Source organism: Crocodylus porosus, unplaced genomic scaffold, assembly GCF_001723895.1.
Source record: "Crocodylus porosus isolate Cpor-Errol unplaced genomic scaffold, CroPor_comp1, whole genome shotgun sequence".
NCBI classification, from domain to species: domain Eukaryota; kingdom Metazoa; phylum Chordata; order Crocodylia; family Crocodylidae; genus Crocodylus; species Crocodylus porosus.
The window spans coordinates 9,779,219-9,804,949 of NW_017728909.1; the positions used below are offsets into that span (position 1 = coordinate 9,779,219).

The 25,731-nt window shown below is 42.8% G+C and overlaps 1 protein-coding gene across 2 annotated transcripts in view; it reads left to right on the forward strand.

Moving 5' to 3' along the window:
- Positions 1–16,376, forward strand: part of ACAA2 (acetyl-CoA acyltransferase 2) — a 20,574-nt gene extending 4,198 nt beyond the window's left edge. For both annotated transcript variants that reach the window (XM_019531777.1, XM_019531776.1), the window contains exons 2-10: positions 975–1,141; positions 2,111–2,239; positions 3,772–3,888; positions 5,586–5,733; positions 7,405–7,580; positions 9,521–9,650; positions 13,209–13,279; positions 14,616–14,770; positions 15,728–16,376. In XM_019531777.1, the coding sequence (XP_019387322.1) occupies positions 975–1,141; positions 2,111–2,239; positions 3,772–3,888; positions 5,586–5,733; positions 7,405–7,580; positions 9,521–9,650; positions 13,209–13,279; positions 14,616–14,770; positions 15,728–15,812 (1,178 nt within the window). In that variant the 3' untranslated portion in view covers positions 15,813–16,376. The remainder of the gene's footprint in view (positions 1–974; positions 1,142–2,110; positions 2,240–3,771; positions 3,889–5,585; positions 5,734–7,404; positions 7,581–9,520; positions 9,651–13,208; positions 13,280–14,615; positions 14,771–15,727) is intronic.
- The last annotated feature ends 9,355 nt before the right edge of the window (positions 16,377–25,731 follow it).

Consider the following 25,731-nt stretch of genomic DNA (forward strand, 5'->3'; position numbering starts at 1 on the left):
GCATCTCAAGCAGGTCCAAGGAGGTGATCCTCCCCCTCTATGCAGCACTGGTCAGGCCACAGTTGGAGTACTGCGTCCAGTTCTGGGCACCGCACTTCTGGAGGGATGTGGACAGCATGGAGAGGGTCCAGAGGAGGGCCACTGGCATGATCGGGGCCAGCAGGGCAGGCCCTGCGAGGAGAGGCTACGGGACCTGAACCTGTTCAGCCTCCACAAGAGAAGGCTGAGGGGAGATCTAGTGGCTGTTTACAAACTAGTCAGAGGGGGCCAGCAGGCATTGGGGGAGTCCCTGTTCCCCCAAGCACTCCCAGGAGTGACAAGAAATACCGGTCACAAGCTGGCAGAGGGTAGATTCAGGCTAGTTATCAGGAGGCGCTACTTCACTTTAAGGGTGGCTAGGATCTGGAACCAACTTCCAAGAGAAGTGGTGCTGGCTCCTACCCTGGGGGTCTTTAAGAGGAGGCTGGATGAACACCTTCCCAGGGTTGTTTAACCCCAGTACTCTTTCCTGCTACAGCAGGGGGTCAGACTTGATGATCTGCTCAGGTCCCATTCGACCCTACCAAATATGAAACTATGAATGGAATTATCAAATCAAGGTTGTGCATGTGAAAACAATGGGTTACCAATGGTACCGAATTCAACTGCTGTTAGTGGAGTCATCCAATTCTCTAAGTGCTTGTAACTTCACTGACCTTCTAGGTGGCTTATTCTACCTCTGCTGTTCAACCAAAGCGGCTCTTCATTTAGTGAGGCAAGGGATTTTTGGTGATATATTTTATTGGACCAGCTGTATAATTGGGAAAGATGTTAAACAAGCTTTTGAGTGCAAAATGCCCTTCCTCTGTGCTTTATTAAGTGTCCATTTGTGCTCTTCTCTGTGGTTGTGTCCTGTATCTTGCTTCAGTAAAATATAAGCAATTTCATTCATCGTCCTTCTAATCTAAATGCATTTTTCTTTTTGTGTGTTGCAGGTGTATTTATTCTTTCAGCCAAGCGAACCCCTTTTGGGGCTTTTGGAGGCTTGCTCAAAGATTTCACAGCCACTGACCTGGCTGAGTATGCTGCTCGTGCTGCACTATCTGCTGGGAAAGTCTCTCCTGAGATCATTGATAGCGTCATCGTTGGCAACGTCATGCAGGTTGGTAGGACAGAAAAATTGATGGTAGCCAGTTACTGAAACACTCACCTACCTATTATGTGTTTCTATATATAGCCACCTAAATCAGGAAAATGAGCTGTTGGAAGAGCTAAAAATAAATCAAGGGGTAGAAATAGAATGTGCAGCAGCATGGTGCTTTTCTCTCATGTTTGAGAGGCTGACTCTGCCTATATTCATCAACCATTGTCCTTACTGGGAACAGGCTGACTCTCTCTTTTACTGCTATAAGGAACTTGAAACTAGGGATTCTGCTCTTGCGTTGAAATGCAGTCTGACAAAATGGAATGGCATTTCTAGCCCGTGAGTACATTGTTGTTGTTTAAAGGCTTGCAGCTCAAGATGCTGAACTGAACAGACACCAAGTTGTTTTTGAGCTTTGGTGAACTGCATATTTTCTGTCATACACTGGGGCTTATTGTACTCACATTACCAAAAATTCTCTGAGGAAATGCCAGGTCCATGTAGTATTCCGTGAGTTGTATAGCAGCGGAATGGTATGTAGCCCTGATGGGGAAATGCTTCTGAAAAAGAAGTATTTGTGCCAAAGTACATACAGTGGAAAGGCACAAAGCAGGCTGCACCCTTGAAAATTATCTTTGTCTACATAGGATATTTTCTCTCTTAAACGTACATATTTTCTCTCTTAAACCATGAGCCTAATCCTCATGTGTTTTAAACATATTGCAGCTGGGTACATGCCTGGTTTAGTGACTGTTTTTCAAGGGGGCTGAAGAAATGCTAACACAGAGTGAACTTTGCCTTGTTCCTCTTGAAGATATTCTTGAAGCAAGTCTTATGTGCTTGCTATCTTGTGTATTAAAGAAAGCTCCCATCTTCCAGAACTGACACTTCATGTCATACATTATCCTATTCCGATTTGATCAAGAGATTGTTGGTCTCCAAGGAAATTAGTGGTTTAAAAAAGCTGTTATTTCTTTCAATCTCTAGAGCTCTGCAGATGCAGCTTATATTGCAAGACATGTTGGTTTGCGTGTGGGAGTTCCTGTCCCAGTTCCAGCCCTCACTGTCAACAGACTCTGTGGCTCTGGTTTCCAGTCAATTGCCAGTGGATGTCAGGTACAAGATATGTCCTCTGTGCCCAGCTCTAACTTTCTATGATTCTGTGGACTACACCTTATAAAGGTTACGAATTATACGTAACTTTCCAACTACCATAGTGAGAGAAGGGTTGTATGTTTGAAACAAGTGTTACAGGTTTGAGCCACAGCAGGGATTTGAATTGAAGAGTGTTTGGCTGTTAGTGGGCATCACAGTAAACATAGGTGTTAAGGAGAGACTTAAGAAAGCAGTCATAGGAAAACATTGGAGTACTGCAGACTTGGAAAGTTGATTAATTTGATGAACTTCCCTTTTTTTTTTTTTTATAGGAATCTCTGAGTCTGAAAAAAATATATATATATTTTTTCAGATCTGGCTCTCGCCACTGAAATCAGACAGTGCGGTGTTACGGTTATAATTATACGAGTCTGCTTTCAAACTAATGTTGCTTAACTATTCTCTGGGACTTTACCTGTATTGGAAAAATGCATCAAGGACTTTGACCAATTACACTGAAATAGATATAATCTAGATCAGGGAAAAGGCTGAGGTACATGACAACATATGTCTTATTGAGGTACTAATTCAACTTTTATCTTTCTAGTGTAGGTGAAACCTGAAGAGTCTGTCTGATCTAGTTTAAGAAAGTTGCCTTGAATTTAGGGAGTTACATTAGAATGCACACTTTAATAATTTTTTTTACTAAGATTTTTATCATATTTAAAGTACCCTAACCCAAATGGTCATTTACACTGTTTTGGAAGCAAAATGTTTGCCTAGATACACACACAAATATTAAATAGCTATATAATGCACTTTCTCCTGACGTTCTACACAAGTAAAATTAAGTTGTCTTGTGTAGATACTAAAAGGGTTTCCTCCTTAATATATCTGACCTCTCTGTAATAAAGAAACATTTTGAAATGTTTAATTAAACAAATGAGCTTGGATGAATGTTTGCTTCTGATAAGGCCATGTTTGGAAGGATTTTGTGCTGGGACTTCCAGGTTTGTATTCATGACTGTGCCAGTAACATGTTTTGTGAGTTTAGGGAAGCTGCTTGAGCCAAAATTTTCAAAATCAGCATCTGATGTTCAGGGTCCCTGCGTAAAGGCTGCTTGTGGGTAGCTTTTTGTTTTATCTACTCACCACTCTTGATTTAACTCTATGATAGCCGTGGATGTTCATGAAAAGTTGGTCCTAATTTGTATCAGTCTAACAGGGTAAGTAAGCACTCACATGTGGAGGCCACTTTTGAACACTTTCTGTCTTTGGTCTCTCTGTTCCTTGGTCCTGTTTTTCTTTCTCTCTTCCCCTCTCTACTTCCAAAATCAAGATAATGATACTTCACTTAAAAGAGCATTTTGGAGCTTTAATTATTTTTATAACTGCTTTTCGGCGGATTTTATTGGCAAATGAATACCAAATAAGCACCACTTATCATTATTTAAGTTTTCTTTCTACTTTTGCATGATATTTTACTGTACCAGTTGCCTGTGTTGCAGAAATCTTAACCTAAAACGTGCATGTGACTCATCTTTCTTTTATAGGAGATTTGCCTTAATGAGTCAGAAGTGGTTCTTTGTGGCGGAACAGAAAGTATGAGCCAAGCTCCTTATGCTGTTCGAAACATTCGATTTGGAACAAAATTAGGAGTGGATCTTAAGGTCTGATTATGTGATTTTCTTTTTATTAATAATTTCTAATAGAAATAATAGAAAATACTGGGCCCAGAACTGAAAAGCTCATAATGAAAATTAAAGTGTGTTAGGTTCAAACGTAAATTGTTGAAGTTGTAACTTCTACTTTTTATGAGAACAGTAAGAACCAGGTAAGCTTTTGTTAGTTAGGTCTACTAGTTCACTAATTCCCACACTGGGTGAGTGTTGCCAGTGAATGTTGAATACTCAGAACTCAAGAGTACTTGGCATAGTTGAAGTGTTGAATAGAGTTCATGGGGCAAAGAGCAGGCCAGGGAGGGAAGAAAAATGCTTCTAAGCTCAGAAACAGACCTGAAAATAAATGAGGCTGTAGGGAAATGGCTGTCATGATAGTAATAGACAGGTTGGTGCTAAAAATACACAGCCATTCCACCTGCACTGTTTCCCTTGCCCCATGATCTGGAATGGAAAACTGCTGTGAATTGTATTGTTCAGTAGCAAAAGAATTATTTAACAATTTACACCTTAGTTAATTGTGTGATGATGAGTTTGCTGCTGTATTGAATGGAAAATATACAGTTATGCTCTGAAAGCTGTTGCTTGTCTACTCAGTAGGGCCACTTGTATATTGGAGTTGTATTTCTTGATCCTTCTGGCTAAATTAAAACCTTCTCTTTTTGTTTATGGTGATCTTGCTTTAAGATGGGCAAAAGGGAGTGAGCTAGAATCTGTCCTTTGCTATGAATCTTCAGCACAAGTGCTGACACCATTTCAGCAATTTACTTTTGCACAATCCAGCTAAAGAAGATGGGTTTGCACAAATGTCACTGAGGGAATAATTGGAAGGCAATGGGCTTGTGCAGGTGTAGACATCATTTGGCCGACACAGCTTTGATGTTGCTGCAGTAAAGACCACAACTTAGCTATCAGCCTTTGTCTACACTGCAGTGTTAATGCAAGTGCTGCTTCTCCAGACCTATCAACACACAAGAGGCTCTTAACATGAGTGCAGTGGAGCTTTTAACTTGAGTTGGCTAGCCTGTAAGATGCATAGACTAAAATCTGAGTGTACAGAGGCTTTCTGTGCCTTGCCACAGCTCCCCTCTAGCTAACTAGGAGGGATGGACAAATTATTCAATGGTTCTCTGGAAAGAATTCATACAACAGTACAGTGTACTGCAGTGACCCACTAGCTGTGTCCCCAGAAATGTGTCACATGAGTGATAGCAACTGCATTGTGAACCGAGCAACTTAAGAGCAGTTTTGCTTTCTAGTAGTTCTCACTGAAGCTAGACTAATTCAACAGGAGTAACTTGTGCATCTAGCTTGGGTTATCTCTGCAGTGAACGCATACTCTGAGGCTGTTTAAAGTAAACTCATAAACTGAACATAATTTATTTAGACATTATTGAAAGACAAATGCACAATTGTGTTTCTGGAATCCCTTTCGATGATTAATTTTGTTCAAAAAACGATGAAAAGACCATTGTCTGTTTCTGTACTCTACATCGGCTCTGCTCAAATTATAGCCAGTATCACAGAGACATTTCAAGTGCATCCACTTGGAATAACATATTTAAAAGTGTACTTGCTTATAACCACTTTTCAAATGAAGTTATTAGCGGGTAAATCATTTTTAAACATATACTTCCAGTATAATATTGCTATACAAATAACTTTCTGTTCAATAATGTCACTGACAGATGGAAGACACTTTATGGGCGGGCCTAACAGACCTACACATTAAAACTCCTATGGGAGTTACAGCAGAAAATCTAGCTGCAAAACATAACATCACACGAGAGGACTGTGACCGATATGCATTGAAAACGCAACAGAGATGGAAAGCGGGTCAGTAAACTTTGAAAATGTAGAAGTTTATAGTATCATCTTCACTTCTAATCCGCTTGAAAGCATTAGTTGAAAGTAGTTTCAGAATGTGCACTATCAACTTGCTAGTTTTTGAGGGTTTAAATTTACGCTTCCATATTTCATAATGTTTTTTTTTTTTTCCTAGCTGCTCTGAGAGAACCCACACAAAAAAGAGTAACTGAATACAGTTCTAAAGCAGCAATGCTAGTTTGACTGCCTCAGGTTAAATCTTACCTTTAAACTAAGACCTGCCTGTCTCAGTTGGGCATCCAGTGTATTAAGAGGAAGAATTTAATCTCTTACAGTTATTTTAGGGCTTAAATATACAACCATATGTGAAGATTTTATGGAAGAAAAGGTTTGTTGAAAGGGTTTGTTTTAAGTTCACCCTTTCCCTTTGGACATGTTCTAATTGGGGCTTCCTTGGAAGCTGTGAAATCCAGACCTAATTCTGGCTGCTCAGGAAATGACTATACAGGGAAATTTTTCTTGTTTGGATAAATAATTATGCTTTGAGCATAAATATAGTTAAGGTACAGGCTAGTGCTCTTAAAAATGCTTAAAATGTATTGACTTAATAACATCCACAGAATATTAGATCTGATTTTTTCTCACAGAATTGACTAATGAATCCCCACCTGTTTTTATCATTGGTCACTGAACAAGCTTTTGATAGTCAACTGGAAGTTTAGATGCTTTTAGACTAGGACCAACATTTCAAAACTGGATATCAGCTCTATACTCTAATTCATATGCCACTGTATAAAAAGGAATTTTTCTAATAACTGAACATTTACTTTACAAAACAAGGATGCCCATTATCACACTTCCTTTTTGCTATGGTAATAGCATGATTCCCACAATCAGTCAGAAATAATCCAAATATACAGGGAATAACATAGGACAAGAGGGTAACAAACGAGTATTACATGCTGATGATATTAATTAGAAAGCCAATTAACTCACTATCTGAACTACAAAAGGAAATCCCATATTTCCCCATACAACATTCCCTGCCCCTGCCAAAATAAATAAAATATGCCCCTTGTTTTTGGAAAGCAGAATGCAGGAAAAAAAGATTTTTCCAGAGTCACAGCTGACTGTTTGACAATAGCATAAGTTCTCTTGGAAACAGCATCCAGAAAGTGTGGCATCCCAAAAGACATTCTGGGTGAGGCAGCAAGAACTTCCTGGTGTGACTCTTCCTTTAAGTGTTAACTTTTACTTGGTAAGTTGAATTCATTAATAAATAAAGCTAAAAAAAATAGGCAATTCCCCAAAGACAAACTTCTTAGCATTGCGCAAAATGTCCATGCACACTGCAAATATTTGTTTCTTAGAAGACACAGGAAGAGCTGCTCACTGGGAACTATGTGTTTAGCTTTTAAAAATTGCATATTAGATCCTCACATTATTGTTAAGGTGTTTATAGATGCATCTCAGAAGCAGTATGCTATTTAAAGGTAAAGTTATTCGGATGTACTGTGAGGCTCAAATTTTAAAATTTGATTTAAGCAGACTAAATTAAGCCTAAAAATATCCCTAAATAATCTCCTCAGCCAACAATGAAGTTGTATAAAAAGGAAACCACATCTGCACACCTGCTTCTCATGTTCTGTAAACCTGGTAATTTCCTTTTTGCTGTTGCAGCTCATGAGGCTGGTTATTTTAATGCTGAGATGGCACCTATTGAAGTGAAAACGAAGAAAGGAAAAGAGAGCATGGCTCAGGATGAGCATCCAAGACCCCAGACTACCCTGGAACAGCTGGGAAAGCTCCCAACTGTCTTTAAGAAAGATGGGACTGTCACTGCTGGAAATGCTTCGGTGAGCACACAGTTTCTGAAATGTCTGAATTCTGATATAAAAAGGGTTATGTGCCGATAAAATGCCAAGGGCTCTCCAGTGAATTTCTCAGTAACAAAACCACTTTAGGCTGCTGTGAGTGACTTATGCAAGCATAGAGACACTTCTGCCAAATGATTTCTGTGCTTTTCCCTCTGCCAGACTCAGGGAGGGGGTGGAGGTTCACCCTTCAAAGTCAGAGCTAGTGTTAATTTACTCGCAGCCAAAGCTGCTACAGTCAGGAATCCCCGCAATCAGCATTCAACTATCACTGGAAAAATCATCTTCCCTTCCCCCCCTGTGTTCTGTCTTACCAAAACAACATGCATGTCTCATTTGGGAGCATGTGGTATGTGAGGAAGTACTGTAAATTAATAGATTTTTAAGAGACCACTCTGTTCATGTGGTCTGACCTCCTTCATGACACAGGTTGTGAACAAAGTACAAGCCTTTGGAAAGTAGCGCACACAGTGAACAGCCCTAAATAGTTAGTTTGTTAGTGATGGCACAGAGGTCTACAAATTGACTCTTAAAATGTCTAAGGCCCCCTCTACATATTACACTTAAAGTGTGATTAACCAGCTAATTGGTCCTTAAGTTGTGATCCAGGTACTAAGGATGTAAATATCATTAAAAAATTTATCCGTATAATGTCCTCCAATTATATCAATTAAATAGTTAACTGATAGCTCACTCCTAATTTAGTGACCTCTGGCAGGGACAGCCTTGGCCTCAGCCCCTTGTATCTTCACCATGTGCCCAGGATTGTGTAGTCTCCAGGCCACTGGTGGAGAGTTGTGGGCAGGGGGTGGTGGGCCCCGCTGAGAAAGTAGGGAGTTCCCCACAGGCTGCCCCTTGCCCCCAGGCTGAGGCTGGGCCTGTAGACCTCTCCTGTGCCTGGATATCATTGTCTTGGATGGGGGGGTTCTGGACCCCCATAGGGGTGAGATGGGAGTCTTCCTGCTGAAGCAGCTAAACTCTCAGCCCCATGATGGGTTTGCCTGGGCCCCCCACAGTGGTTGGACCTAGGCAGACCAATGGACTTCCTGTGCCTCTCACTGCATTTGTGCTGCTGCAGCCCGGACCTGGGCACTGCCCAGCTCACCCCAAGGGAAGAGGAGGTCCAGTCCCAGTAAGGCGCTTCCATCTAGTGTGCTGCATCCTTGCTCCTCCCACCTGTGCTGCTGAGGCTATGTGAGGCCTGGTCTAGCCCTGAAGCAGGGTTGAGTGTGCAGCTGGCTCAGCCTGAGGAGGCATCACGGCTGCTGGAGCAGGTATTTCTGAGTCTGTGGGGTCACTGCCAGACCCTTGCACAATGAGCTCAGACTCAGGGTATTCCCAAGGGGTGGCAGCACAGCAGGGATCCCAGGGGAAACATTAAGAGGAGGGCAGTGTGGGGAGCGTTGCCCGTGCTGCAAGCCCCGCTGAGCTTCATCCACTGTGAAGCTTGCAGCTGCAGGAGCCAGTGCAGAGGGAGCCTGGGATCATGGACCCAGGCTCCCCCTGAACACAGATAAGATGCAATGGGATCTAAGGCGCTATCCCACAGTTGTGCCTCCTGCCATGCATGGGTATCATGTCAGGGGGCGCAATTTGTGTGGATCATGTATTATATTCTATTGTGCCTTTGCCTGCATGTGTGGAGAGGCCCAAAAATAGATTTTATGTAGCAAAAATCTGTTCCCCTTCCATATAACATTGATCTAGGCTTGGAGGTTTTATCTAACCTCCAGTTTCAAAAGCCATTAAGTAGGAAGAGAATCTGATTCATTTTTTAAAATAAACTCATTTTTATGAATAGAATTGTTGTAAAGGTTTGTAATAAATACTTGCTGTCTAGATCCTTTAACTTGGGTGTTTCAGGTGTGAAACAACTGTAGAGCAAATGCACTGAGACTTTTGTTTTTCTTCTATATTTCAAGGGTGTGTGTGACGGGGCTGGTGCAGTCATCATTGCTAGTGAAGGAGCACTTAAAAAGCACAGCCTTACTCCACTGGCTAGAATAGTAGCCTACCATGCATCTGGATGCGACCCCAACATCATGGGCATCGGTAAGTTGCAGGACAGCAGATTTTGTTTTGTAGCATTAAACAAACTTAAAGTATTCTGCTTAGACCCAGTACAGGACCCCACACGACATCAGCTATGAAGAAGTGGGTTACATGAGTCCACTATGAGACAACGACAGTCTCTCCTCCTGACTGCAGAATGGCACTTTATTTCCTTGTCTTAAAAATTATCTGAAGTGCTGAGCCTTGCATATCAGTATGCTGTGCACTGCTTTTACAGGCAGCGACTCAGGTGAATAGGGCTTCTCTTCATTCTCTGAAGAACATTTTTTTTCACAACTAGGACATTTCTACTGATGTTCAGTTTACTGTATTAACCTGAATCAAAGATGACTTTTAATTTGGACCCACCCCAACTTCCCCAGTAATTAGATTCTATACATAAAAAAAAAATTAGAAGATTTTCTAAATTTTTTCCCCCTCACTGCTGCAGGGGGGAAAGGAGCAGCAGAAAGGCAGGTGACCCCTATCACTTACCCTTCCTGCAGCCTGTGACCCCCCACTTTTACTCCCCACAGCCTCTGTCCGCTACTTCCTGGTACTTACTGTCAGGTACAGCTCCAGCTCAATTTTCTCCCAGGCATGGAGCACACGCAAGCTCCCTTCTCTCCCTGGCCATGCAGAAGTGTCCTGGGGCTGGAATGACCACTGCCATTCCTGTGTGATCAGGCAGGGGCTGGAACTTGCATGTGCTCCATACCTGGAAGGGAATGGAGTCAGAGCCAGAGTAAGTAGCAGAGCCTGACAGTAAGTAGCAGGCAGCTGGCTGCTGCAGCTTGACTCTGGCCGTAACCTGGGCTAGGGGCCAAAGTCTGAGTGACAGCAGCTGCCTGCTCCTTCCCCTCCTCCCCTGCCTTGTACTCAAATGCAAGACATTCTCCTTCCCCACACCCCCTGTTGAATAGGAGGGGGTTCATCTTGGATTTGAGGAAATAAGGTAATTTCCAATACTCTGTTTCATCCATTATAGTTATCTACCCTGACATTTTTTCCCTTCTCTTTTGGCACTAATTGTCCATGTGTAATGTTTTCAGTGCATCCTTGGAGCATTGACAAACATGACAGTGGCACGTGACAGACATGATAATTTGTCATGCGATCTGCCATTTGAAAACGTTCTACAGCCAGTGGTGGTGTTTAAGGAGTGCACGGGGGCGCATGTTCACCCCCTGAGAGCACCGGTGACTGTCAGTGCTTGCCGCTTAGGTGATGGGCGGGGGGGCAGGTGGGAGTGCCAGTGTCCGCCCTGCAAGTGCCAGCTGATCGCTGCAGCCATTCCTGGAAGCAGCTGCAAATTAATCGCAGGGGAACTCCCCCAGGCAGTGAGATCGGCCTTGGGGGGACCCAGTTGGCAGGACTAGTCTCAGGAGGGGATGTGCCCCCCCGACTAAGGTGGCACCAGTTGCCCATGTCTACAGCTGTGCACAGACAGAAGTGCATAGCTGCAGAGCACTTTAAAAATGCCTGATCGGGCAAGTCTGAACCTTCATTCTATGGAACCCCAAAAACAAGCTCCCCCCAGTCCCTTCCCCTTCTGAAGATGGCGCTGGAGCTTGACGGGAGGAGAAGCAGACTAAGGGAAGAGCAGCTGTAAAGACACAGCCGTTTTAACTGCAGCTCATCTCCCAAACCTTGGGACAACATCAAACGTCTGTTGGGTCCCAGGGACAGGTGTAGTTCATGGCACTTCTTGCAAAGCACCATGAATTACAGCAGGGAGCTGCACATCTGTCGGCACCCTAAAAATCCCTAAGCAAGTATGTTCACTTAAGATCCCAACTCTTCTAAATAATTTCAGTGGCCTGAAACAGCCCCTTCCTTGAGCTGATCTGTAGTTATCCCACCAATCCCTCATCCACCTCTGTTGTTTTCATTCTTTGAACTTTGAGTTGCCAGCATCTTCCCAGAACTGAGGAGCTAGGCCTTATTCAAGGTGAGACTGTGGCAGGTTTTTGTTTTGTTTTTTTAAACCAAGATATTTTTATATTTTTTATTCATGTTACAGCCTCCTATCTGATCTGTGCACTGTCAATCCTAATTCTCTTTGGCATTTCCATGTTCCAGGTCTTTCTCTGCATTACGTAACAGCATTTTCTTCATGTTTTGCATTTGTTCACAGCTTATATTTTGTCCTCAGTTTGGGGTGCAGCTGAGTTTTCTTTACAAGGATAGTAACAAAGAAGTCACAGTGTCCACAGAGTTGTTTCGAATCTTGTTTTCAACCATAACGTTTTCAGTAATTGAACAATGGACTTCCAAGTTGCAATTAGACCATGTTTTCAACAGGGAAGAGAGTGTGTTGAGATTGGGGACATTTGCTGCCACCTTGTGGACTTCTCTAAAGACTGCATGAGGAGAGAAAGATCTACAGCAGTGACTCCCAACCAGGATGCCACAGAACTCTGGGGTGCCTTGAGATCCTTTTAGGGTGATATGGGATGCCATACAATGTTTGCACAATGTTAGCACTGTTAGGTGTACAAACATGATTCACAAGATAAACCCAGGGATTTCAAATAGGAATCCATAGTGTTTAAAGTATTCTGACCTGTTGTGGTCTTTGAGGTTTTTGTAAAAGAAGAATTGCTGTTATTTTTATGTAGTCAAAAAAACAACTGAAAACGAGGAGCTGGTTTTCCAAGGGATGCCTCAAGGCTGAAAAGATCGAGAACCACTGACCTAGAGCAATGGAGGCCATCCATTTTTTGTGGGCATGCTGCAAATATGGGTCTTTGCTGTCCCCAAGAGCCACTCTGGTCCTCTTCTCCTGCCTGAGGGGCTGTTCTGCTTTCTGCTCCCTACCCTATCTGAAACTGTACTTCTTGCCTGTGCCACTTGTGGTACATGTGCAGGTTGACCATCCCTGACCCAGAGAATTCTTTTTGGGCAGTTATCTAATTAATGTATTAGATTTATAATCTGTCCTATCCAAAAGGCTCAGGGCAGCTTACAATTAACAATCAACCCACAAACTGGATTTCCCCAAATATCACCCAAAACCAAGAAGTCCAACTCCCCACCCTCTCCCTTCCCCCTCACCCACCACCTGCCTTCCCAAACCCCACACAAGCAAACCCTCCTGTCAGTTCCACACATGCTGCCAACCACCACTCATCCAAATATAAGAAACCTTTTAAGGTTAACAGCAGATGATAGGCCTTTTGTGCTATGGGGAGCTCTATGTGGGTTTGAGGGGCAGCATGAAGGAGTCTACTAAAGCTGTTGGCTGAATGGAGAGGAAGGCAGTATTGAGACTTCTAAGTGCTCTTGGATGGTGGGTTGAAGAGGCTATAGAATAGCCATTTCTACAGTTTATCAAGATTGAGTTTCTTACACCCGAAACTGCCTAAAAAGGCAATTGAGTAGATTGTCCCAAATCATTTAATGCTTAGGACGGGCCCAGGGTGTCGGGGAACCTGGTCAGCATCCGTTTGCAAGGTGGAGTGGGAGTTGAATCTTGATGAGCCTCTTGCATAGAGTATCATGTATGCTAGCTCACTATACTGTTCAATGACTAACTGGAAGCATAACTCCTTATAGGCCCAGTGCCTGCCATTACTGAAGCTCTGAAGAAAACAGGACTGTCCCTTAAAGACATGGATTTGGTGGAGGTAAGGAGTATGGTGTGGACAGTGAGATTTGGAACTTGAAAGTCATTAGAAGATCTGGATAATCAAGATTGTTAATCAAGTACATTCTCCTCAGATGAGTGGTGGGCTAAAAAGAATGCCCAGAATACAGTTTATACCAAAACCTGCTGGTGTATATAACTAGGGTTCTTTATGTTCCTGCAAGCCTCTGTAAAATTCACATTTCCTGGAGTTTGCAGCTTGGCTTGCATGTGCTCTTCCTGAGTCACTTAAGCAATTGTGCGTGTCTACTGATGACCAGGAGCACCAAAAAGTACTTCCTTATGCAGGGAAACATGGTGGCTTGAGCTTAGTTCCTAGAGATCTGGAAATTGTTTTGAAATGTCCTTGAGAGGCCATGGAGATAGATCTGCCTGTACAATTCATGGAGAATTTCACTATTGCTCTCAAGCCAGGTCTAATGATGGGGAAGCATATAGAAGCTTACCATAGTACTGTATCCCAGGTTCATGTTCCATGTTTTATACTTAATTTAAAACAATTAAAGTAGAAATCTTAAGAGAAATCTTAAAAGAGAATCTTAAAAATATGAAGGCAGTGTAAACTGTGCAGTGAACTGAAGGTAGCCTTAAACAGTCAGTCTGAATTACGTACACACTCCCACTCCTCTCAGTGGATTGGTAATGCTGGGACTTGCATACCCTGACTTAAACAGCAACACTGTTAACTCTGCTACTGTTTGTATCTTTTTAGCAAGGGCAGTCAGCTCATTTTTTTTTAATCCTGCAATTCTAGTCAGCTCCATATGTCTTTCTAGGTGTTCAAAGTAGCAGCTGACCTCTGCTCAGCTATCAAACTTGATTTTCTCCATCCTCACAGTTTCTCGTCTGTAGCTGTGTCATCTGAACAGAAATCTAAGGCATGTTGAAGTTGAAAGTGTCTGAATAGCATGACACACAGAAGTATCCTCAGGAGAAGTAACATGGGGCTACTCTACTGCCAGGATTACTAATCGTCTTCTTGCTGCAGTCAAAACTCTCTAACTTTGAATAAAGCTGATACAAAATTTCGTGTGTGCCATGCCAGAGTGCTGTGCACCCTGTGGATACATCAGAACATGTCACGTTCTGTGTTGCTCGGACGATAGAGGAGATTTGAGTTTGCCAGTTGGATGAGTCTGGGAACTTGCACAAAGTCTAAATACACTTCAGAAATAAAGAAGCTTTAGTTGTTCTAACCTGGGATGTCCTGAAAAACTGTGCAAAGAATACCTCATTTAACCCTTGCTGTCCATGCACTGCTGAAAACTCTGCAAAGTAAAGTACCTACATTTTGATTATTTCTCTGGTGTTTTTAGGTCAATGAGGCCTTTGCTCCCCAGTACTTGGCAGTGGAAAAAGTTTTGGGTCTAGACCCTGAAAAAACCAATGTCAGTGGAGGTGCCATTGCTCTAGGTCATCCCTTGGGAGCATCAGGATCAAGGATCACTGCTCATTTGGTTCATGAACTAAGGTGTGTATGTAGCTGAACCCCTTGATAGAAAATGTGATGCTGTTGTACTAGCATCTGCTTAGCAAGTGGCAAAATGAGTTCTGTGTGGTTATAAAGATGTCTTCCAGTCTTACTGTTCAGCCATGTCTTGGCCACCTGCCCCCCCCACTGCATGTTCACTATCAGTATCTACAGCTCCTCTCTTACTTCCTCCTGCCTTAATTCTGCTTTTCCATTTTCCCTCTTGCTCTCATCCAAATCCCAGTGAAATTATGGGAGGTATCACTTCAGTGGACTTTGAATGAGACCTTTCACACTTGGCTTCTTGTCTTCTCTTTAAACATGCTGGTATACCAGGTCATCCTGTTCTTCCCTTCTGCCTGCTTGTTGCTTCAGGCCCCCTTTCTGTGATTCCTCTCTGTATCAGTCTCTTCATGAGCTGTTTCTCTATAATCTTAATTTAAACTGCTTTTGCATGTGTTTTTTCAGTACAGAAACTATCATGTCTTTTTACTTATGCTTTTATGAAACTGCTTTAATGTTCTGTAATACATCTCAACTAATGCTTTCTGCAGAGCAATGCTAAAATTCTTTTAAGAACTAGTTTATGAAATAACTTTCCATCCGTTCTATTCGCTCTATGGTGAAACCTTAACTTCTTCACAGTGTCTGTTTTTAAGTTTTTTTTTCCTTGCCAGTTTAACGAATTTGAATTCTGAAGAACATCCCTATCATGCCATCCTTTAGAATGATCTTTAATTCTTCTAAAGAAATACTTAGACCATGTCTGAGCTGATGTCCATGCTTTCAGTTTAAACAGAAATCCTATTCCAAAACACCCTCTTCAACTGAGTGAACAAAACTTCTTAACTGCAATGCTTTGTGGAATAAATATCTGCTTCCCAGAATGAACTGAAGTTGCCACTACTTGGATTTCATGTAGGGGAAACCATTCTTACTGTTCATCTTTCTGTCTAGGCGTCGTGGTGGCAAATATGCAGTTGGGTCAGCTTGCATTGGAGGTGGCCAAGGTATTGCTCTCATCATTGAGAACATTGCCTAAGAGAGAATTTGGAAACATTGGTGTTCTGTCTAACTAAGTCCTAAACAGCTGCTACACCCTTTTCAAGCAAAGGAAAGACAGTAGAAGTGGAAAGACATCACATTGTGTTATACACTTGGAGCGTCACTACCAAGTTTGATCTGGTGACAAGCCTGCAAGATGAAAAGGCTGAAAATTCTGATTTCAGAACAGAGTGACTTGAGTTATTCTTCATAGATAATTAAGTGTAAGGCCAATATAACCTCACTTTTTAAAAAATATTTCTATAAACTCCTTCCCACTGAATTAAACTTCGTCTCTAAATGCAAAATTCTCCTTACCGCTTAAAAAAATAATGTCTGCCTGTTGGTCACCGAACCTGCCTTATAATGAAATGTGTGGCATACCAATGCCAAATCTGCCTTGTAGTCTCTCTAAATAAGTTTCTTACTGCATTACCAGTAAATGGGACTTTGGACTATTTGATGTTTCCATCAAACCCTGTACTACCGACTAGAATGAGAACTGAAACCTCTGTTGTGACTCACAGTAGAACAATAAAAATTATACTGAATTAGCCCTGTCAATTTTTGTCCAGGAAGGTGTGTTACTATGATAATCTTTGGGTCATTATTTTCCATTATCTTTAAATGCTGGCCCTTTGAAAAGTCTATATGTTGTCTTAAGTACTCTTTCCAACCCATTTTTTTTTTTTGTAATGAGGAAACATACCTGTGTAATCCATTGACAAATCAGACTCTTCAATGGCAATTGATATTCAGCTGTAAATCTTCCCAAAAAAGTGCACTGCACTCCTGTTTTACACTCTTCTAGCCCACTGTGTTAACTTCCTCCTATATCCATATCCTTACGTTGTAAGTCATATAGAGAGAATTAAGGCAGCTGACCTCCTGTAGTCAGTGCTGCTCCAAGTAGGCCAGCAGGAAGAAGCACCATAATGCTGTACCCTCTCTATCCCCCATTAAAGTGCATCATCCACTGCTTATGTCTGCTATTCCACTGGCTCCAGACACTGGAGGTTGTTGCTGAACCCAGGACATCTTGCTTTGTGAGAAATTCAGTTTACAGAGAATGTGGCTACTGCAGAAAGTGCCCATTTTGATGGGCAGCAATTAAAATGTGTGATAGTTGTTATTTTTATGATATCTGAGGTGTGGTGTTTTTTAAATAGTAGTACAAGCACCCATAACTATTTGCAAAGGAGATTAAAAACGAAGGAAAAACAAATAAATTGTAAACTACTTTCCCACAAAGTTAATAGATTTATATATTGTACTTGTGTCCATTACTGTTGGCCCAACAATGCACTGTCCAGTTTTTTAGTATGTCTAAGGTAGATCTGTGTCCATGCTTTGAAACTTGGGAATGTATTTGCTTTGGGAATGTATTTGACCATCCATTAATATTTAGCCTCCTTCTTTCATTTTGTTTTGGTAAGTGTTCAGTATGAAAGTGTTGATGTATTAAATCAGTTGTGTTCAACCTTTTTCCATGGACCAGATGGGCAGTGCCCTATGGGGGGTAGGGGGGGGAAAGGCAAGGTTTGACCCTGTGGGGGAAAAAGAGGCAGTTCTAACCTGGCCCTGTGGGAGGTGAAGGGGGCATGACCCAACTCTAGCCTGGCCTCCAGTCCCAATCCAGATGCAGGGAGAGGGAGTGCATCCTGGCTCTGACTAGCTGTGCAGGGTTTGGGAATTTGGGGAACCCTATGGGCCACCTGCGATGATTCTGCAGGCTGCATTTAGCTCATGGGCCAGACGTTGAGCATCCATGTGTTAAGTAATCTATCCCAGTCATTTCCAAAGGGTGTTGCAATAGTGACAAAAGTATACCTTGAAAAACTACTATTATAGCACTTGGCCTATGGACCACAGCATCTGGTTGGTGAGGCTCCTCACTGGTCTGGAAATTTGGTGCTGGGAGAGCACTGTCCATAGCCCCTTCCTTTCTCCCCCTTGTCCTGCTACCAAATTTCTAAATCCTGTGTGGTAAAAACAGACCCCCTCCCCTCCCCCAGCCTTTTTGGGTCTAAGAGTGAAGTGTGCCACAGATTTTAATCCAGAAAAGCATGCCCTAGATATCAAAAGTTTGGGGAAACACTGATCTATCCAGTGGATAAATGCATTTCAAGTTAGTAACAGTGAAAAATATATTCATCTCTGCCTCAGACTTGGTCTAGACAGACCAGTGGGGGGTCATTAGATATCATGCACGTAAATCTTTGTTCTCTGTTGGTTGTTCAGAACTTGCTTTATGGCAGGAAGTGTGATTGTGGGATCCAGCATCAGATCCCATCATGCCTTGTTGCCAGTGCAGCAGGAGCCTGAGATCCTGATCAGCTGATGAAACTCCCATCCACAGGGGCACATAGTGTGCCCCCACAGCTGAGCACTCAGATCAGCTGACAGGGCTCAGCCACAGGGCACAGCGGCAATGGGAACATTAGCCTGGCCACACATTCAATTAATGACTTGATGGGAATCAGATGCTAAGTTATTGCACATTTTTGTGTAAAACTTTGTGGCTTATTCCTAGTTTTAATTTCAGGAACCTGTGGCAGGTTAGCAAAGGCTTGAGTAACTGGTTAATCGCATCTTAAGTGTAACATACCAGGGGCATGACTGTGAATTTGTCTTCTAGAGTTGTGACTCTTTCTTTCTTTCTTTCTTTCTTTCTTTTCCTTTGGGTTGGCAGGGGGAGTAGAGTTGCATGGATACAGACTTTTGATTTGTTAGTGTAAAGTTCTATTTCTATAGCACCTAATTAGTGTGAGGTGGTTCTGGGGCTTTGTTTTAAGCCCACCTCAAGTAACAAGCCTCTTCCTGTTCTATAGTAGCTGACCATTGTATGTTGTTCCATGGTCTCTATCGGGGTGTCAAACAAAGCCCACAGGCTCTACCACAATATGGTGCAGAATTCGGGGTCCTTTGATCCTGCTAGCTGTGGCTATGAGCTTAACTCAGTACCGCTGCCCCTGGATCATCACTGTGCACTGGACCGCTTGGTGTCGCCTCTGAACCTCTTACCATTTCTGGGCATGCTGTGGCTGCTGCCAGATGTACCACTGCTGCAGTCTGGATCTAGCCTGCAAGGAGACCCATGGTCTAGATCTGGCTGATGGACCACAAGCTATTTTGACAGCTCATGTATGTACAAATAATTGTATTTTTCCTGATGTAGTGTGTTGCTTCCAGAAGGCAACACTTTGTTACTGCTCCCCAAGGGACTACTTGCACTGATTTTAAGTATCTCAGGCCTTGAGGTTACAGTGGGAAGCCACAAGAAATGATGGCAGAAAAGGGGTTGACCTCCATAGGCTTACTTGCATATGTATAGTTAAATCAGATGTATAAATACCTGCCAGACCACATGCTTAATGAGTAGTCATCAATAGCTTAGTGGGAGGAAGCATCAAGTGGGGTTCCCCAGGAGTCTGTCTTGGTACAGTACTGTTCAGCATCTTCATTAATGATTTGGATGTTGGGATTGAGTGTACCCAAAATTCGGATGACATCAACTTGGGTGGACTTGCAGGCACTCTGGAGGACAAGGCTAGGCTCCAGAATTACCTGGATAAACTAGAGAAATGGTCCACAATCAACCAGGTGAAATTCACCAAGCACAAGTGCTAAGTCCTGCATTTGCAAAGGAATAATTACACAAATACAGACTGGGGGGGGTCTGGCTTGGCTGCAGTACTGTGACTAAGGACCTGGGTGTTCTAGACCATGAGCTGAATATGAGCCAACAGTGGTCTTGCTGCAAAAAAAAAACCCAACAGCATCCTGGGTTATATTAACAGTAGTGTCACTTGCAACTCAATGGAAGGGATCTTTAGCACTGGTGACACCTCATGTGGAGCACTGTGTTCAGCTTTGGCCCTTCAAAAAGGATATGGACAGATAGGAAAGAGTCCAGTGCAGACCACCAAAATAATTATAGGCCTCTAGAGCATGACTTCTAAGGACAGGTTGAAAGAACTAGGTTTATTTAGTCTGTAGAAGGGAAGAGTGAGGGGAGATGTGATAAGTCTTCAAATACCTGAAAGGCAATTGCAGAGGGGTAAGAGCTAGGAGCGGTGGCCTGGAGCCCTCAGCAGATTGGAGGTTAGGAGGAACTTTCTGACTATGAGGGTGATCAAACACTGAATCAAGCTGAATAGAGAAGTTGTGGACTGTCCATCCTTGGAAGCTTTCAAGCACAGGTTAAATCATCCCTGCCAAGCATCTTATCTAGTAGGAACCGTGTCAAGGCAGGAATAATCCTGCCTTGAGCAGGGGTCTAGACTTGATGGCCTCATGAAGTCCCTCCTAGCTGTAGTTTCCTATGATCTCATTTCTATCATCCATGGGTGTCAAACTCCTTTGGCCCTGCAGGCTAGGTGAAGGGCATGGGCCTGGTCTGCAGGCCAGATTGGGCCCACAACCAACCCCACATGCTGGTTCCTGCCCACAGAGCTGGGCTGGTGCAGGCACCTTATGCAAGATGCACCTGGACCAGCCACATGTTGCAGCATGCTGTATACAATATACACCAGAGCTGGCCTGGCCCTATGTGTGGCAGGCAGCACATGGAGCCAGTCTGGGGCATGTGGCACATGTTCCAGCCTAGCTCTATCCCTTGGATTTGGCATGCCTGGCCAGGCTATAGGCTGAGTCCAGACTGGCCTCAGATCCCGTGCAGGCAGCACATGCATGCAGCGCATGGAGCTGGGTCCAGCCTGTGCTGTATATAGGTGGCAGTCCTGCAGGCCAGATACAGTTCTGCAGGTTTAACACCCCTGTGATGGTCCTATGATTATGTATTTTGTTCGAAATGCATTTATCATAGCATCGCATGAAGTATTTTATTAAACCTTTGGCTTATCTTTCTTGAAAAATATGACAAAGGAAAGAGTTAATGCCTTGTGCTTGTGAAAGATGTAAAATAACATGGTATTAGCTACCAAGTCTCACTCTCCTAGTGTGCACATAGCTTCCTACCACAGGGTGGCACACTTTAAGCACATTAGAGCAGTAGTCATCCATCTCTTTAGATTCAAGATACTACTTGTTAGATTTGAGGCACCACTCGGAAAATACTTGCTCTTAGTTTTCACTAGTGTTTTGACTACAGAAAAATGATATGGATCTCTTGCAAAGAACTCAGAAAGACTACACCAGGTTAGATTGTTTTTAACACTGGATTCCTGTTTGAAATCTCTGGATTTACCATGTGAATTATGTTTGCACATCTAACATTGTGTGGCACCCTTGAAAGGATCTCAGGACACCCTAGTGGAGAATCACAGTGTTAGAGGTTGCTGTTCTGTTCTGCTGTTCTTTCTGCCCTGCTGCAGATAGTGTTCCACTTCTCATTTGAGATGGGCTTACATTATAGTTTGGTTTGTCAGGGCCCATCTCATTTAAATGGACTTTCACATGGAAGGTGCCATTATGCCAACATGCCATAGTCAAAAAGCCAGCTCTTCAATCCTTATTCAATTTAAGTGGATTTGAATGTGTTCAGCACTTTATAGGATTGGGCCCTAATTTATACTATTGCTCTTACTCAAAATCTCATTAAAAGTAAATGGGAGTTAGGCACTGAACTGCCTGAAGTACTTAGTTTTGAAAAGGTTATCCAGCAGGTCTATTAAATGCCTTCTCCCCCAGACTCCACATATTACTTTGCTGCCTGACATAAATAAGAATTATTTATTCTTTAAAGTATGTTTTTACAACATGTATGGAGACATTCATAATTTCTGGCTTCATTTAGTTAGCGAATGGATTTTGGAAACACTGGATGATTGTATGCATAAAGTAAGACTGAGCCAGGGAGCTTTACCTTGTATGAACCTGACCTTGGCAGTAATACATCACCTATAACTTAATAGGAAAAGCTGTGTTCTTCAGCAATTTCTTTATGATACTGAGTCCAAACAAGTGTTTCCTCTATGTTGTGTCTTATTTCCCCTATTTTGTCTTAAACAGCTGTATTTACTGAAGCTGCTGCCACAAAAAACTCTGTCCCTCTAGAAATGTTTGGCCTCAGTACATGATATCTTAGCAGAAGGATGCAGTTTAAAACTGTGCGTGTAATAGAAGGGAGCAGGGAGGTTTAAATATAATATGTATATATATAAAACCATGTACAGTTCTTCCTTCTCCGGGAGTCCTCTCTTAAACAGAGATGTTTCCAGTTTTGAAGGGGGTGACGGAGTCGAGAAAAAGCTTCAAGAACACAAGGGCATAATCTAAACAGTAAAGATAAAATTGTTAGCAAAAAGTGGTAAGCATCTATGATATTGACAACTACAAGTCTTTAGAAGTTGCCCTCAAAACGATGATATTTTAAGAAAATCTTTTTATTTGTTTTCTTGTGTTTGAGCTAGACTCCCAGATATCTAGGAGTCCTGAATACTGATTTCCTGCTCCAAGAGAACGTTAGATGGCAATCCTTAATTGTTCAGCAGTTTAAGCGTTGTTTTGGGAGGGGTGGATCATGGGATAATAAAGCTGGGAGAAAGAACAGAACAGTCTGCCCCTAAAATCAAGACCAAAATGTGCTTGATCCCTTCCTCCAATTTTTCCCTTATTCACTATTTAGACAAAAGATGTGAAACTTGGATGCTCTGAGGCCAGGGGCCTAATACTCCCAGCTGGTGGGAAGTGTGGCCAGCCCATGTTCTTATGCTGTGGAGAGCTGGATTGTACAAGTCCTTGCAGTGTACCAAATTCTTACAGTGTATTGAAAAGCCCTGGTCCAGCCCCATGCTTATGTACAAGCTGATCTTTAAGTGCACAAGTGATTCTGTTGAAGCTAAGGAGACTGTTCACCTGCTTAAGGTTGGGACTGAGTTGCAAGTGGTCTGTCATTCAGTCTTTTAGGCCACCATGTGTCATGCTCCCTTGTAAGTGTTCAGTGCAAATAGGGAGTGAAGAACAGGTCCTTAACTATACTCTCGAGCAGCAGTCGCATGACGGCTACTTAAGAGCTCTTATGAATCAGGCTGTCCTATACTTTCCCACTTGATTGTTTCCTCTGGCCTTGCACTTCATTTGCATTAGGCAGGCTCAGTCCAGTGCTTGCAGTTCCACTCCTGAAGTAGCATCCGCCACCTGTTAAAAGCCATGAGAACATTGGCGCAGTTCTCTTTGATACTGTGTCCTAGTGGCAGGAGATGGTCTCTGCCTTAGCCAATGGCTTTTCTCCCCCAGTCCTGTCCGTTCTGCACCATCAAGCAGTGCTATGGGAGACAGGTTGCCATGGGATGGAAGAATCACTGTCCTAAACTTAGAAGCTCTAAATAACTGCAAGGCTAATCAAAAGCAAAAGTCTTGCAGTATGTGTTGTGCCTAGAGAATTCCAGCAGAAATGCCTTGCCACTCAATTATGAAGAGTCTGATAGTGACGAGTCCAGGGAGAGTAGGAGGGGAGTGTTGCTGATTCCAGTGTTAGAGCTGTCATGGAGGAGGATTAGCATGAGGGCCCATAGCCGTGAAGGCTCTTCCTGTGGAACTGCTAGGAATGCTCAGTGCCCATTTAGCCTTCCAGGCTTGTGAGCAAACTGCTCCTTGGACATCCATAAACTTGGAAAGTACAGGTGTCTATGTGCTGCTAAATGATCCTTCAATGCCAGTGCTAGTCACAGCCCTTCGGACGATTCTCAGGGACTCTTAGTGAAAGGTAAGCTTGACCGAGGAGTTGTTTCCCGGATTCTGTAGAAGCTATAATATGACTTTAAGTTTGCAGGGGGGACTCTGTTTTGACCTATGCCCTGCCTAGATCTGTCTGCAGAACACAGTTAAACTAAGGGAGATTTGGAAAGCAAGGTAAATTAGAAAGGGAATAAAGTCTGCCAGGGACTCAGAATTTATTGTTTTCTGTTTGTTGCTCCTGCAGTTCCCTTTTGTAATTGGATGAAGGCTAGACGAATTTCTACTGTGGCTAAGCACTCGGCCTCACTCATCAGAGAGCCCTCTCACTTCACTCATGCTGCAAATGGGCATATTAAGCAGCTATTGAATTGCGTTGGCCTATCGAGCTTTATTGGCCTGACACCTGGGTTAATAATGTTTGATGTCTCCCTCCACAGAAATTAGCATCTGCTTAACCCCATCCTAAAGCTGAAGGGATGTATGTATAAGTAATTTATTTGAGGTCACATCACAACCCTGGAGAACCAGGAAGAAGAACCCAGAGTCCAGACTCCAACCAGATCCACTCCCTAGCCCACACTTGATTACTTTTTCTATGAGTCTATATAATGCCCACTAACAGCAGTTGACTCCCATGGCACTGTGGATTAGGCTCACAAGCATGAGGAGTTGCTTCCCAAACCCAGGAGGTAGAGCAGGGGGGGTTAAATAGTTTTAAGCTAGTAATTAAATGCTGCTAAACATCCCATAATATAGATGCTAAACTGTTGAAAGCCATTGTTTTTCAAACTAAAATGTCTTTTGTATTCTTGTCATGATAAAGCCAGGCATTTTTTTAGTACAATCCAGCAGCCTATCACAGAGTTGAGCCATGCCAATCCGATTGCAAGCCTGTCCAAAACCTGAATCCTTGTTACTCTCCCCTGCCTAAAAATAATTGTTCAGAATCCAGATCCAAAATTTACATCCCAAATCCCATCTTTCATTTGTTGCCTTCTGAATGACATCAGTGAAAGTTGACATGTCTGATAGGCTGACGGTCAGAGCATACATGTACACAATGTTCATTTCCCAACTTGGTCTTCAGCAATTAGATTTCAGGGCACCTGTTGTCAACATAGGACAATAATAGACTTGCAGGCAGGGGACTATGTGACATGATTCAGCACCTTACAGTCCAACCAATCATGTGCAGTGTCACACGCTTAAACGGTCACTGGTACCTCTGTCTTAGTATCTGGATTCAAGGAGGTTGGTGCAAGCATTCAATGGCTATGGGGGACATGTATCAAAAGAGAATTGTAGCAGATGCTTTGACCTAGGATACGGATATGGCATATGCTTGCTGAAGGATGGGGCTGTGTACAGATTTATTATTCTATCCCCTGACTGTTTGGTGCAGCTGCTTCGTTCACCTTGACAACAGCCAGCAGCTGAGATGCCTCAGACTTCCACGATACAAAACCACTGCATGAACTTGCAATTTGAATCCCAGATGAGGTGACGTGAGGCTATGTTGGTACAATGTCTGCGCCATGCTTGCAAAGTTTAGTCGAGCAACAGGGTTTTCTCAGTGGTCTCTGAACAAATGCATTTGGGCAGCCTTGTCTTTATTCCTTCCCTTACATTTATACCACATAAGCAACTGGCTGCATTCAGATCAGTCCAGAGGTCAAACCATCTGGCAGTAAGTGTTTTTTCAGTGACCATGAGCTATATATAATATTGATTTAGTGTTAACTAAAGACTGAAATTTAAGAGCTTGTTGTAGAAGCCTGCACCTTAAATTAACCGTGGTGTTTGCTAAAACTAACAGCCACAAAACCTCTGTAGACTTTGCAACTGAACCTTCCCATCTTCTATTCATAGTAGTTTTTGACTGGAAAATTCAGCCTGGATTTCTCAAAGTGAGAACGATGTTTGGGTGACAGTGTTTAAATTTTGTTATTTGTGGAAAACTAGACCATCTTAAATACTGATCTATGTGCTCTCTTGTTGGGTCTTTTAAAAAAATTCTAAATAACTTCAGGACTGCCAAAGATGTTGGCTGGTTTGACTTCTAGCTGAAAAGATCCCAAAAGGGATGTGTGGAAGGTATGTGACTGACCAGATGGACAGAGGCATTACCAACTCTGTGCAGAGTATTTAATTAACCTCTCCTGGGGCTCCAGAAGGATGCCTTTCTGCTCCCAATCAGTTTTTGGCCTCTCTGTTGGAGTAAGAGAGACCAAGCTGTGTGCCTGAATGATTTTTAAACACAAGCGGACACCACATCT